We start from the raw sequence: 12499 nt of genomic DNA on the forward strand, positions 1-12499 counted from the left end.
ATGAATTTATGGTCCTGGTTTGGACCACAGACATTGATATGGTTTGGTTCTGTGTCCCCATCCAAATCTGATCTCAAATTGTAATCTCCATGTGTCGAGGGAGGGACCTGGTGGGAGGTGACTGGATCATGGGGGCAGTTCCCCCCATGCTGTTCTTGTGATAGTGAGTTCTCACAAGATCTGATGGTTTAAAAGCGCTTGGCAGTTCCCTCCTTGCGCTCTCTCTGCTGCCAACTTGTGAAGAAGGCATTTGTTTCTCCTTTACCTTCTGCCATGACTGTAAGTTTCCTGAGGGTTCCCAGCCATGCAGAACTATGAGTCAATTAAAAAACCTCTTTCGTTATAAATTACCCAGTCTCAAGTAGTTCTTTATAGCAGTGTGAAAATGGACTAATACAGAGATTATAGATGGGTAAAGGACATCATTGAACTTGGGACTGTAGAAGGAAAGCACTTTATTGCAAATAACTAATAGTTACAAAAGCACTTTTTAAATGTTATTATTAGATGTTAAGCCGAAAATCTAGAAACTAACATTTACCCAGGTTACAAAATAAGAGCTTTACATTTTTCAAAGTCTCTAAGGGTAAGGTACATCCCCAGATAAAATGAGTATAGGCCAGTCTCCTTTGGCTTTGTGGATTCTTTCCAAAAATTTTCCAGACTATTTAGCTTTCCTTGTGTAGTTACAGCTCAAATTAGAAACTGAAGAAACAGCAAGTGGCCAGGCAGGGTAGAAAGCAAATAAACTGAACTACCTGTGCCTTTTTCCAAATCAGTATATGTGCTTGGCTCCTGAAAAAAAAAATTCTGATATGTAGGCATTCTCATTACTTAGTGAGATATTAGTGAAGACCTTTCAATGTATAACACACAGTAACTGTTGCATAGTTTTAATAAACACTTGAATTTTCCAGGAATGTGACTGCTGTGTAAATCAGGGCAAGACTGTAAGGTTTTTTTTGTTTAAAACATTAACAAGAGTTGCCCACCACTTCAGAAAGTCACATCCAATGACAACACCGTGATTTTCTGTTGCCAATACACACATTGATTTTCATTTGTAGCTGGTGGCTCTATATGCAGGTTCAGCCATCTAATGACTTAATTTTATCTTCTAGGGTGGTTATACCCAAGCTTTTTTATTGAAATACATTTTATTTTATTAAAAGTTGCCTTTTTTCTGCTTTATATTATAGTTAGGGTACTATGTTCACTGCTTAAAATTATACATGCACATAGACGATTATATTAACTTTAATTTTCATTTCATATTCAGAATAAAATACTTGTTATAAAAGGGAACATTGAGTCTGCAGGGTTAAGAGGGGCACTAATTGTATCCAACCTCCTCACCCTATGATAAAACCAAGGCTCAGAGAAGTGAAGTAACTTGCTCAGTGCCACAAAGCAAGCTGATGACCAAGTCATGACTAGCAGTTACCTAGGCAGATAGTGCTCCTTCCAGCACACTGCATTGCTTCAAAGTGATGACTAATATAAATATGCAAAGAGGGCAAAAAATTCAACTCATACTTCAGAATGAGGTGGTGACCATTAGACTCAAGGGGCAGGCACTGAAGAGGTCCCTCAAACCTCCAGCACAGGGGTAAGATGCTTTAGAGAAGCTGTTTGTTTTATTTTCACCTGAAAAGCATCAGGTGCTGGTTCTGGCACTAAGCTTATGCAAAACTGAGCTGAGGCCAATTCAGTGTCTCTCTCAAAGGTATGTGGAGAAAGTAGATGTTTGTGAGGCATGTGTTTAAGGCTGACTTAAAAGTGAAAAAAAGGCAGAAAGAACATTACTTATTGCAAGAAAGCAACATTCCATTCTTATCTTGAACGTGAAGTTTCAAAAGTATTTGACAGTGAAGAAGTCAAGGGATATATACTCAATTTAAAATCAGTAAATGGTGCCCCTAGTTTTGGGCCTTGAGTTTAAGTAGTTTTGGTCAGACAGAGTTCAATAGGAGGTCTGAATTTGCAAATAACTAGGTAGAACAGGTGAAGAGCATGTCCCAAGAAACTTTTATATATAACACATGCATTAAAACAGTTTGAAATATTCCCAGGAGATATGCATGAGGTAATTAACATTTATCTCAAAACTGGCTTCTAACCAAATCACTGCTCTACATTTATGAACAAGGAAATTCTCTCAACTAAGTAGCTTTGACATTCATTAGTCAACTAAACCAAACTGGGCACTCTCAAAATCAGAACGGAAAAGCAAGCCAACCAATAAATGTAATTTGTTGGCTAATATATAAAGAAAATGTATCTTAAATTATCTTCTACACTTAGCCTTAAGTCACTGCTACTAACATGAGCTCCCCAACCTGAGATTAGGGCTGTCTTCCAAACCTTAAAAGGAAATTAAAACACCTAATATTGGTTTTGAGCTAAAGCTGATACCAACAATTATATTTACGATCCATCTGCAAACTAAAATGATTCATCTTTTCTTTTAGCCTCAGCATGTTAAATGCTTTCCACTTCAGTTCACATAGTTCCCATAAAAGAGCCTAGTGTTTTGAGATGGAAATCTTGAACCTTTGTAACGGACTTTGCTTTGAATGAATATGATCCTAAATGCCTATACAATCATTTTTATGAAATTAATGGAATTAGTATCTATAAAATAAAATAGAATGCAATATATCTAAAGTTACAAATGCGCCAAGCCAAAACATTTAACTCTCTGTGTGGGGTGATACACAGAATTGCCTTTTGACATTATCTTAAGTGAGGTCTGAGGCAGACACAGAAGACAGATGGCGGCACTGGAGAAAGCAGCTGTTTCCACGCACTGGGTCAAAGGAGCAGGTCTGGTGCTTTTAAAATCCTAGGGAGAAAAATAGACAGTTCATTATTATGGTCACTTTCTTCGATTTTCTTTTGGAAGCACCTAAATGAAAGAGGCGGTTAATCTAGGTTTATGGCAATGAAGCCTCTTGGTTGGAAGCTCCTTCTACATGACCCATGGGACCTGCCTGGGTACCATCAGCCAGAGGCCCAGACATGAAAGGTGTGAGGAGTAAGAAAAAGATGCTCTCTAGGAAGCAAAGCATTCATTTTGCTGCTCAGTGCTAAGTACTAGAAGGAGTATTAAAAAGCAGAAAATTTGATCCATCTGAACTAATCCCACTTACTTGGCAATCCACATCTTATTGGAGAAGGACTCCGACTTCGAGACATCTGGAAAATATAAAAGAATAATGTGAATTACACAGTAGACGGAGCTCAAAGGATGAATTCTTTTGACATATTTTTGTCCCTAAAACCAACCAAATAGCTTGCTCTGAGGCACTTTAGCACTATGATTTTTCACCTAAGGTTGACTATTGTGATTCTTTTTAGACTTCTGAAGTATTGGTTTAAATTATATTATTAGTTAAAAGCTGGGTTCAGTAGCCTAAGAGCAGCCATACTGAATTCAGTGCTTTCCAGAAAATAAAAATATTTATTAAAACTCACAAATTAAAGCTAAAATGATGATATAATCTCTGGGAGATCCTTTATAAAAATTATAAGTCATAAACTCTGCTCTATTAAGAAGGGTCACCAGGCAACCAGAAAATCTTCATCTTTCAAATCTCACCTTTACTTTCACTAAGTAGAAGGTACTGCACTGGAACCACAAGTCAGTGACATAGCCGGTCAGGCGTAACTGGCTACAAGCATCATCCTTGCTCTGAGCTTTCAAACACTCTAGATAAATAGATGCTGATAAAGATTGAATCCATTCTGGATGAATCAAGACCCCCACATAGGCAAAAATAAACCCGACTAACCAAAAATATTTGTATTTTATTTTGCAGGTATACCCAGTTTTGTTGTGGCAAGAGGATGATGGAAACAGACAGAAAGTTGACTGCAGTGATACCTTTGAGATTAGATTTTATTCTCATCTAAAGTTTAAATTAATGTGTTCTTTCTGAGCACAACATGAGAAAGAAAGAGAAGGTATAGGGGATTCTCACAGAGGACATTGCCCATGAATAAGCCTTTTGATGGGAGTCCGGAGTTACAATTTGCCATGGCTGTTGCACAATAACTGTCTAACAGTATTTTCTTCTTATATGCCATTTCCTCTCAGAATGAGGAATTCTGGTTCTCTCAGTATCATGCTCCCAATGTTTCCTTTTTATTTACCAGTCTACTAAGTGCACTATTGTTTTGCTTTTACTTACCATAAATACTTATTCATGAAAAAAGATAATGATGCTATACGAAAATCTCTAAGAGCAAAAGGATTGTGCCAGATGCATGATTTTTCCATTTCCCTATCATTTTTTAGGTCATTTTCTTCACCTGAATATTCCTTCCCAATTTCCTAGCCCATTGAAATTCCACCCATTCTAAAACACCAAATTAAATACTACCACCCCATTGAATGCCTTCCTCATGACCAAATCTGGGAGGAATCTCTATCTCATCTGATGACTCTAGCCCTTTCTGCTTCTTTTATTGACTATCATATTGTATCATATTATAGATGTATTGGTTTGTTGACTGTATCACATTCAGCTAATCTGTTTAAATCATAATAATCTTTCTCTTTCCTATATTTTATTTTTCTTTTTAAGTTTAGGGGTACATCTGCAGGTTTGTTATATTGGTAAAACCTTGTCATGGGGGATTTCTGGACAGATTTTCATCACCTGGTTATTAAGCCTAGTACCAATTAGTTATTTTTCCCGATCCTCTCCCTCCTCCCACCATCCACTCTCTGGTGGTCCCCAGTGTCTGCTGTTCCCTCTTTGTGTCCATGTGTTCTCATCATTTAGTTCCAACTTATAAGTGAGAAAGGTATTTGGTTTTCTGTTCCTGTGTTAGTTTGCTAAAGATAATGACCTTCAGCTCCATCCATGTTCCTGCAAAGGACATGGTCTCGTGATCTTCCTATATTAAGACCTATTCAGAGAAGATAACATGTTTTTGTCATTTTTCTGTCCCTCCCAAATCTAGCATCCATCAGATCCAGAAAGAATGTATGATAAGGAGCATGCAGGAGTCACAATAGATGCTCATTAAAGTCAGTAAGGGGGAGTAGATTTAAGATGGCCGAATAGAAACAGCACTGGTCTGCAGCCCCCAGCGAGATCAATGCAGAAGGCAAGTGATTTCTGCATTTCCAACTGAGGAACCCAGTTCATCTCATTGGAACTGGTTGGACAGAGGGTGTAGCCCATGGAGGGCAAGCCAATGTATGGTGGGGCATCACCTCACCTGGGAAGTGCAAAGGGCCAGAGAATGTTCCCCCCTACCCAAGGGAAGCCGTGAGGGTCTGAGCCTGAGGAACTCTGGCACAGATGCTGCGCTTGTCCCACGGTCTTTGCAACCCGCAAACCAGGAGATTCCCTCCAGTGACTACCTCACCAGGGCCCTGGGTTTCAAGCACAAAACTGGGCGGCCAATTGGGCAGACACCAAACTAGCTGCAGGGGCTTTTTTTTTTTTTTTTCCCCATATCCCAGTGGCGCCTGGAACACCAGCAAAACAGAACCATTCACTTCTCTGGAAAGGGGGCGATGAACCCAGGCAGCCAAGAGGTCTGGCTCAGCGGGTCCCATCCCCACGGAGCCCAGGAAACTAAGATCCACTGGCTTGAAATTCTCACTGCCAGCACAGCAGCAATCTGAGATCTACCTGGGATGGTCAAGCTTGGTCGGGGAGGGGTGTCCACCATTGCTGAGGCTTGAGTAGGCGGTTTTACAGCCACAGTGTAAACAAAGCTGCTAGGAAGTTCAAATTGGGTGGAGCACACTGCAGCTCAGCAAGGCTGCTGTGGCCAGACTGGCAGATTGCTCCTCTTTGGACAGGGCATCTCTGTAAAAAAGGCAGCAGCCCCAGTCAGGGGCTTATAGCAGACTTAAACGTCCCAGCCTGATGGCTCTGAAGAGAGCAGCAAACCTCCCAGCCCAGCATTCGAGCTCTGCTAAGGGTCAGTCTACCTTCTCAAGTGGATCCCTGACTCCTGTGTATACTGACTGGGAGACACCTCCCAACTGGGGCCAACAGACACCTCATACAGGAGCGCTCTGGCTGGCATCTGGCAGGTGCCCCTCTGGGTCAAAGCTTCCAGAGGAAAGAACAGGCAGCAATCTTTGCTGCTCTGCAGCCTCCACTGGTGATACCCAGGCAAACAGGGTTGGGAGTGGACTTTCAGTAAACTCCAGCAGGCTGACAGCAGAGGGGCCTGACTGTTAAAAGGAAAAGAAACAAACAGAAAGGATTAGCATGTCCACTCAAAGACCCCATCCAAAGGTCACCAACATCAAAGACCAAAGGTAGATAATTCCACAAAGATGGGGAAAAACCAGCACAAAAAGGCTGAAAATTCCAAAAACCAGAACACCTTTCCTCCTCCAAAGGATCACAACTCATAGCCAGCAAGGGAACAAAACTGGATGGAGAATGAGTTTGATGAACTGACAGAAGTAGGCTTCAGAACGTGGGTAATAACAAACAACTCCAAGCTAAAGGAGTATGTTCTAACCCAATGCAAGGAAGCTAAGAACCTTGAAAAAAGGTTAGTCGAATTGCTAACTAGAATAACCAATGTAGAGAAGAACATAAATGGCCTGATGGGGCTGAACACAGCACAAGAACTTCGTGAGGAATACACAAGTATCAATAGCCAAATAGATCAAGCAGAAGAAAGGATATCAGTGATTGAAGATTAACTTAATGAAATAAAGAGAGAAGACAAGATTAGAGAAAAAAGAATAAAAAGGAACAAACAAAGCCTCCAAGAAATATGGGATTATGTTAAAAGACCAAATCTACATTTGACTGAAAATGTACTTGAAAGTGATGGGGAGAATGGAACCAAGTTGGAAAACACTCTTCAGGTTATTATCCAGGAGATATTCCCCAACCAAGCAAGACAGGCCAAGATCCAAATTCAGGAAATACAGAGAACTCCACAAAGATGCTCTTCAAGAAGAGCAACCCCAAGACACATAATCGTCAGATTCACCAAGGGTGAAATGAAAGAAAAAATGCTAAGGGCAGCCAAAGAGAAAGGTTGGGTTAACCACATAGGGAAGCTCATCATACTAACAGTGAATCTGTCTGCAGAAAACCTACAAGCCAGAAGAGAGTGAGGGCCAATATTCAACGTTCATTAAAGAAAAGAATTTTTAACCCAGAATTTCATATCCAGCCAAACTAAGCTTCATAAGCAAAGGAGAAATAAAATCCTTTACAGACAAGCAAATGCTGAGGGATTTTGCCATAACCAGACCTGCCTTACAAGAGCTCCTGAAAGAAGCACTAAACATGAAAAGGAAAAACCGGTACCAGCCACTGCAAAAACAAACCAAAATGTAAAGGCCATTGACACTATGAAGGAACTGCATTAACTAATGGGCAAAACAATCAGCTAGCATCATAATGACAGGATCAAATTCACACATAACAATATTAACCTTAAATGTAAATGGACTAAATGCCCCAATTAAAAGACACAGACTGGCAAACTGGATAAAGAGTCAAGACCCATCAGTGTGCTATATTCAGGAGACTGATCTCACGTGCAAAGACACACATAGGCTCAAAATAAAGGGATGGAAGAATATTTACCAAGCAAATGGAAAGCAAAAAAAAGCAGGGGTTGCAATCCTAATGTCTGATAAAACAGACTTTAAACCAACAAAGATCAAAAGAGGCAAAGAAGGGCATTACATAATGGTTAAGGGAACAATGCAGCAAGAACTAACCATCCTAAATATATATGCACCCAATACAGAAGCACCCAGATTCATAAAGCAAATTCTTAGAGACCTACAAAGAGACTTATACTCCCACACAATAATAGTGAGAGACTTTAACACCCCACTGTCAATATTAGACAGATCAATGAGACAGAAAATGAACAAGGATATTCAGGACTTGAACTCAGCTCTAGACCAAGTGGACCTAATAGACCTCTACAAAACTCTCCACCCCAAATCAACAGAATATACATTCTTCTCAGCACCAGATAGCACTTATTCTAAAATTGACCACATAATTGGAAGTAAAACACTCTTCAGCAAATGCAAAAGTATGGAAATAATAACAAACAGTCTCTCAGATCACAGAGCAATCAAATTAGAACTCAGGTCTAAGAAACTCACTCAAAAGCACACAAATACATAGAAACTGAACAACCTGCTCCTGAATGACTACTGGGTAAATAATGAGGCCATACTGCCCAAGGTAATTTACAGATTCAATGCCATCCCCATCAAGCTACCAATGACTTTCTTCACAGAATTGGAAAAAACTACTTTAAAGTTCATACGGAACCAAAAAAGAGCCCGCATTGCCAAGTCAATCCTAAGCCAAAAGAACAAAGCTGGAGGAATCACACTACCTGACTTCAAACTATACTACAAGGCTACAGTAACCAAAACAGCATGGTACTGGTACCAAAACAGAGATATAGATCAATGGAACAGAACAGAGCCCTCAGAAATAACGCCGCATACCTACAACTATCTGATCTTTGACAAACCTGAGAAAAACAAGCAATGGGGAAAGGATTCCCTATTTAATAAATGGTGCTGGGAAAACTGGCTAGCCATATGTAGAAAGCTGAAACTGGATCCCTTCCTTACACCTTATACAAAAATCAATTCAAGATGGATTAAAGATTTAAACGTTAGACCTAAAACCATAAAAACCCTAGAAGAAAACCTAGGCATTACCATTCAGGACATAGGCATGGGCAAGGACTTCATGTCCAAAACACCAAAAGCAATGGCAACAAAAGACAAAATTGACAAATGGGATCTAATTAAACTAAAGAGCTTCTGCACAGCAAAAGAAACTACCATCAGAGTGAACAGGCAACCTACAAAATGGGAGAAAATTTTTGCAACCTACTCATCTGACAAAGGGCTAATATCCAGAATCTACAGTGAACTCAAACAAATTTACAAGAAAAAAACAAACAACCCCATCAAAAAGTGGGCGAAGGACATGAACAGACACTTCTCAAAAGAAGACATTTATGCAGCCAAAAAACACATGAAAAAATGCTCATTATCACTGGCCATCAGAGAAATGCAAATCAAAACCACAATGAGATACCATCTCACACCAGTTAGAATGGCAATCATTAAAAAGTCAGGAAACAACAGGTGCTGGAGAGGATGTGGAAAAAATAGGAACACTTTTACACTGTAAACTAGTTCAACCATTGTGGAAGTCAGTGTGGCGATTCCTCAGGGATCTAGAACTAGAATTACCATTTGAACCAGCCATCCCATTACTGAGTATATACCCAAATTACTATAAATCATGCTGCTATAAAGACACATGCACACGTATGTTTATTACGGCATTATTCACAATAGCAAAGACTTGGAACCAACCCAAATGTCCAACAATGATAGATTGGATTAAGAAAATGTGGCACATATACACCATGGAATACTATGCAGCCATAAAAAATGATGAGTTCATGTCCTTTGTAGGGACATGGATGAAATTGGAAATCATCATTCTCAGTAAACTATCGCAAGATCAAAAAACCAAACACCACATATTCTCACTCATAGGTGGGAACTGAACAATGAGATCACATGGACACAGGAAGGGGAATATCACACTCTGGGGACTGTGGTGGGGTGGGGGGAGGGGGGAGGGATAGCATTGGGAGATATACCTAATGCTAGATGACGAGTTAGTGGGTGCAGCGCACCAGCATGGCACATGTATACATATGTAACTAACCTGCACAATGTGCACATGTACCCTAAAACTTAAAGTATAATTAAAAAAAAAAAAAGATGTTCTTTGAAACCAAGGAGAATGAAGACAACTTACCAGAATCTGTGGGACACATTTAAAGCAGTGTTTAGAGATAAATTTATAGCATTAAATACCCATAAGACAAAGCAGGAAAGATCTAAAATTGACACCCAAACATCACAATTAAAAGAACTAGAGAAGCAACAGCAAACAAATTCAAAAGCTAGCAGAAGGCATGAAATAACTAAGATCAAAGTAGAACTGAAGGAGATAGAGACATTAAAAACACTTCAAAAAATCAATGAATCCAGGAGCTGGTTTTTTTAAAAAAAATCTACAAAATAGAAATACTGCTAGCCAGACTAATAAGGAAGAAAAGAGAGAATAATCAAATAGACACAATAAAAAATGATAAGAGGGGTATCATCACTGATCCCACAGAAATACAAACTACCATCAGAGAATACTATAAACACCTCTTCACAAATAAACTAGAAAATCTAGAAGAAATGGATAAATTCCTGGACACATACACCCTCCCAAGTCTAAGCCAGGAAGAAGTCGAATCCCTGAATAGACCAATAACAAGTTCTGAAACTGAGGCAGTAATTAATAGCCTACCAACCAAAAAAAGTCCAGGACCAGACGGATTCACAGCTGAATTCTACCAGAGGTACAAAGAGGAAATGGTACCATTCATTCTGAAACTATTCCAAACAATAGAAAAATAGGGAATCCTCCCTAACTCATTTTAAGAGGCCAGCATCATCCTGACACCAAAACCTGGCAGAGACACAACAAAAAAAGAAAATTTCAGGCCAATATCCCTGATGAACATCAATGCAAAAATCCTCAATAAAATACTGGCAAACCGAATCCAGCAGCACATCAAAAAGCTTATCCACTATGAACAAGTTGGCTTCATTCCTGGGATGCAAGGCTGGTTCAATATATGCAAATCAATAAACGTAATCCATCACATAAACAGAACCAATGACAAAAACCACATGATTATCTTAATAGATGCAGAAAAATTCAATAAATTCAATAAAATTCAACACCCCTTCATGCTAAAAAACTCTCAATAAACTAAGTATCAATGGAACATATCTCAAAATAATAAGAGCTATTTATGACAAATCCACAGCCAATATCATACTTGCTGAATGGTAAAAACTGGAAGCATTCCTTTTGAAAACCGGCACACGACAAGGATGCCTTCTCTCACCACTCCTATTCAACATAGTGTTGGAAGTTCTGGCCAGGGCAATCAGGCAAGAGAAAAAAATAAAGGGGATTCAAATAGGAAGAGAGGAAGTCAAATTGTCTCTGTTTGCAGATGACATGATTGTATATTTAGAAAACCCCATCGTCTCAGCCCAAAACCTCCTTAAGCTGATAAGCAACTTCAGCAAAGTCTCAGGATACACAATCAACATGCAAAAATCACAAACAATCCTATACACCAATAACAGACAAACAGAGAGCCAAATCATGAGTGAACTCACATTCACAATTGCTACTAAGAGAATAAAATACCTAGGAATACAACTTACAAGAGATGTGAAGGACCCCTTCAAGGAGAACGACAAACCACTGCTCAAGGAAATCAGAGAAGACACAAATAAATGGAAACACATTCCATGTTCATGGATAGGAAGAGTTAATATCATGAAAATGGCCATACTGTCCAAAGTAATTTATAGATTCAATGCTATCTCCATCAAGCTACCACTGACTTTCTTCACAGAATTGGAAAAAACCACTTTAAATTTCATATGGAACCAAAAAAGAGCCCTCCTAGCCAAGACAATCCTGGGCAAGAAGAACAAAGCTAGAGGCATCACGCTACCTGACTTCAAACTATACTACAAGGCTAGAGTAAGCAAAACAGCATGGTACTTGTACAAAAACAGATATATAGACCAATGGAACAGAACGGAGGCCTCAGAAATAAAACCATACAGCTACAACCATCTGATCTTTGACAAACCTGACAAAAACAAGCAATGGGGAAAAAAGATTTCCTATTTAATAAATGGTGTTGCGAAAACTGGCTAGCCATATGCAGAAAACTGAAACTGGACCCCTTCCTTACACCTTTTACAAAAATCAACTCAAGATGGACCAAAGACTTAAATGTAAGACCTAGGACCATAAAAATCCTAGAAGAAAACCTGGACGATACCATTCAGGACATAGGCATGGGCAAGGACTTCATGCCTAAAACACCAAAAGCAATGGTAACAAAAGCCAAAATTGACAAATGGGATCTAATAAACTAAAGAGCTTTTGCACAGCAAAAGAAACTGTCATTAGAATGAACAGGCAACCTACAGAATGGGAGAAAATATTTGCAGTCTCTACATCTGACAAAGGGCTAATATCCACAATCTACAAAGAACTTAAACAAATTTACAAGAAAAAAACAAACAACCCCATCAAAAAGTGGGCAAAGGATATGAACAGACGCTTCTCCAAAGAAGACATTTATGCAGCCAACAGACATATGAAAAAAATGCTCATCATCAATGGTCATTAGAGAAATGCACATCAAAACCACAATGAGATACCATCTCACACCAGTTAGAACGGCAATTATTAAAAAGTCAGGAAACAACACATCCTGGAGAGGTTGTGGAAAAATAGGAATGCTTTTACACTGTTGGTGGGAGTGTAAATTAGTTCAACCATTGTGGAAGAGAGTGTGGTGATTCTCAAGGATCTAGAACTGGAAATACCATTTGACCCAG

The 12499-nt window shown here is 39.3% G+C and overlaps 1 protein-coding gene across 2 annotated transcripts in view; it reads right to left on the reverse strand.

Moving 5' to 3' along the window:
- Window positions 1–438: 438 nt before the first annotated feature.
- The window catches only part of SPATA18 (spermatogenesis associated 18), a 47570-nt gene continuing 35509 nt past the window's right edge, over window positions 439–12499 (reverse strand). For both annotated transcript variants that reach the window (XM_003806451.4, XM_003806450.6), the window contains 2 exons: window positions 3153–3198; window positions 439–2845 (listed from right to left, as the gene is read on the reverse strand). In XM_003806451.4, coding sequence (XP_003806499.3) covers window positions 2838–2845; window positions 3153–3198 — 54 coding nt within the window. In that variant the 3' untranslated portion in view covers window positions 439–2837. The remainder of the gene's footprint in view (window positions 2846–3152; window positions 3199–12499) is intronic.

Source organism: Pan paniscus, chromosome 3 (assembly GCF_029289425.2).
Source record: "Pan paniscus chromosome 3, NHGRI_mPanPan1-v2.0_pri, whole genome shotgun sequence".
Taxonomy (NCBI): Eukaryota; Metazoa; Chordata; class Mammalia; order Primates; family Hominidae; genus Pan; species Pan paniscus.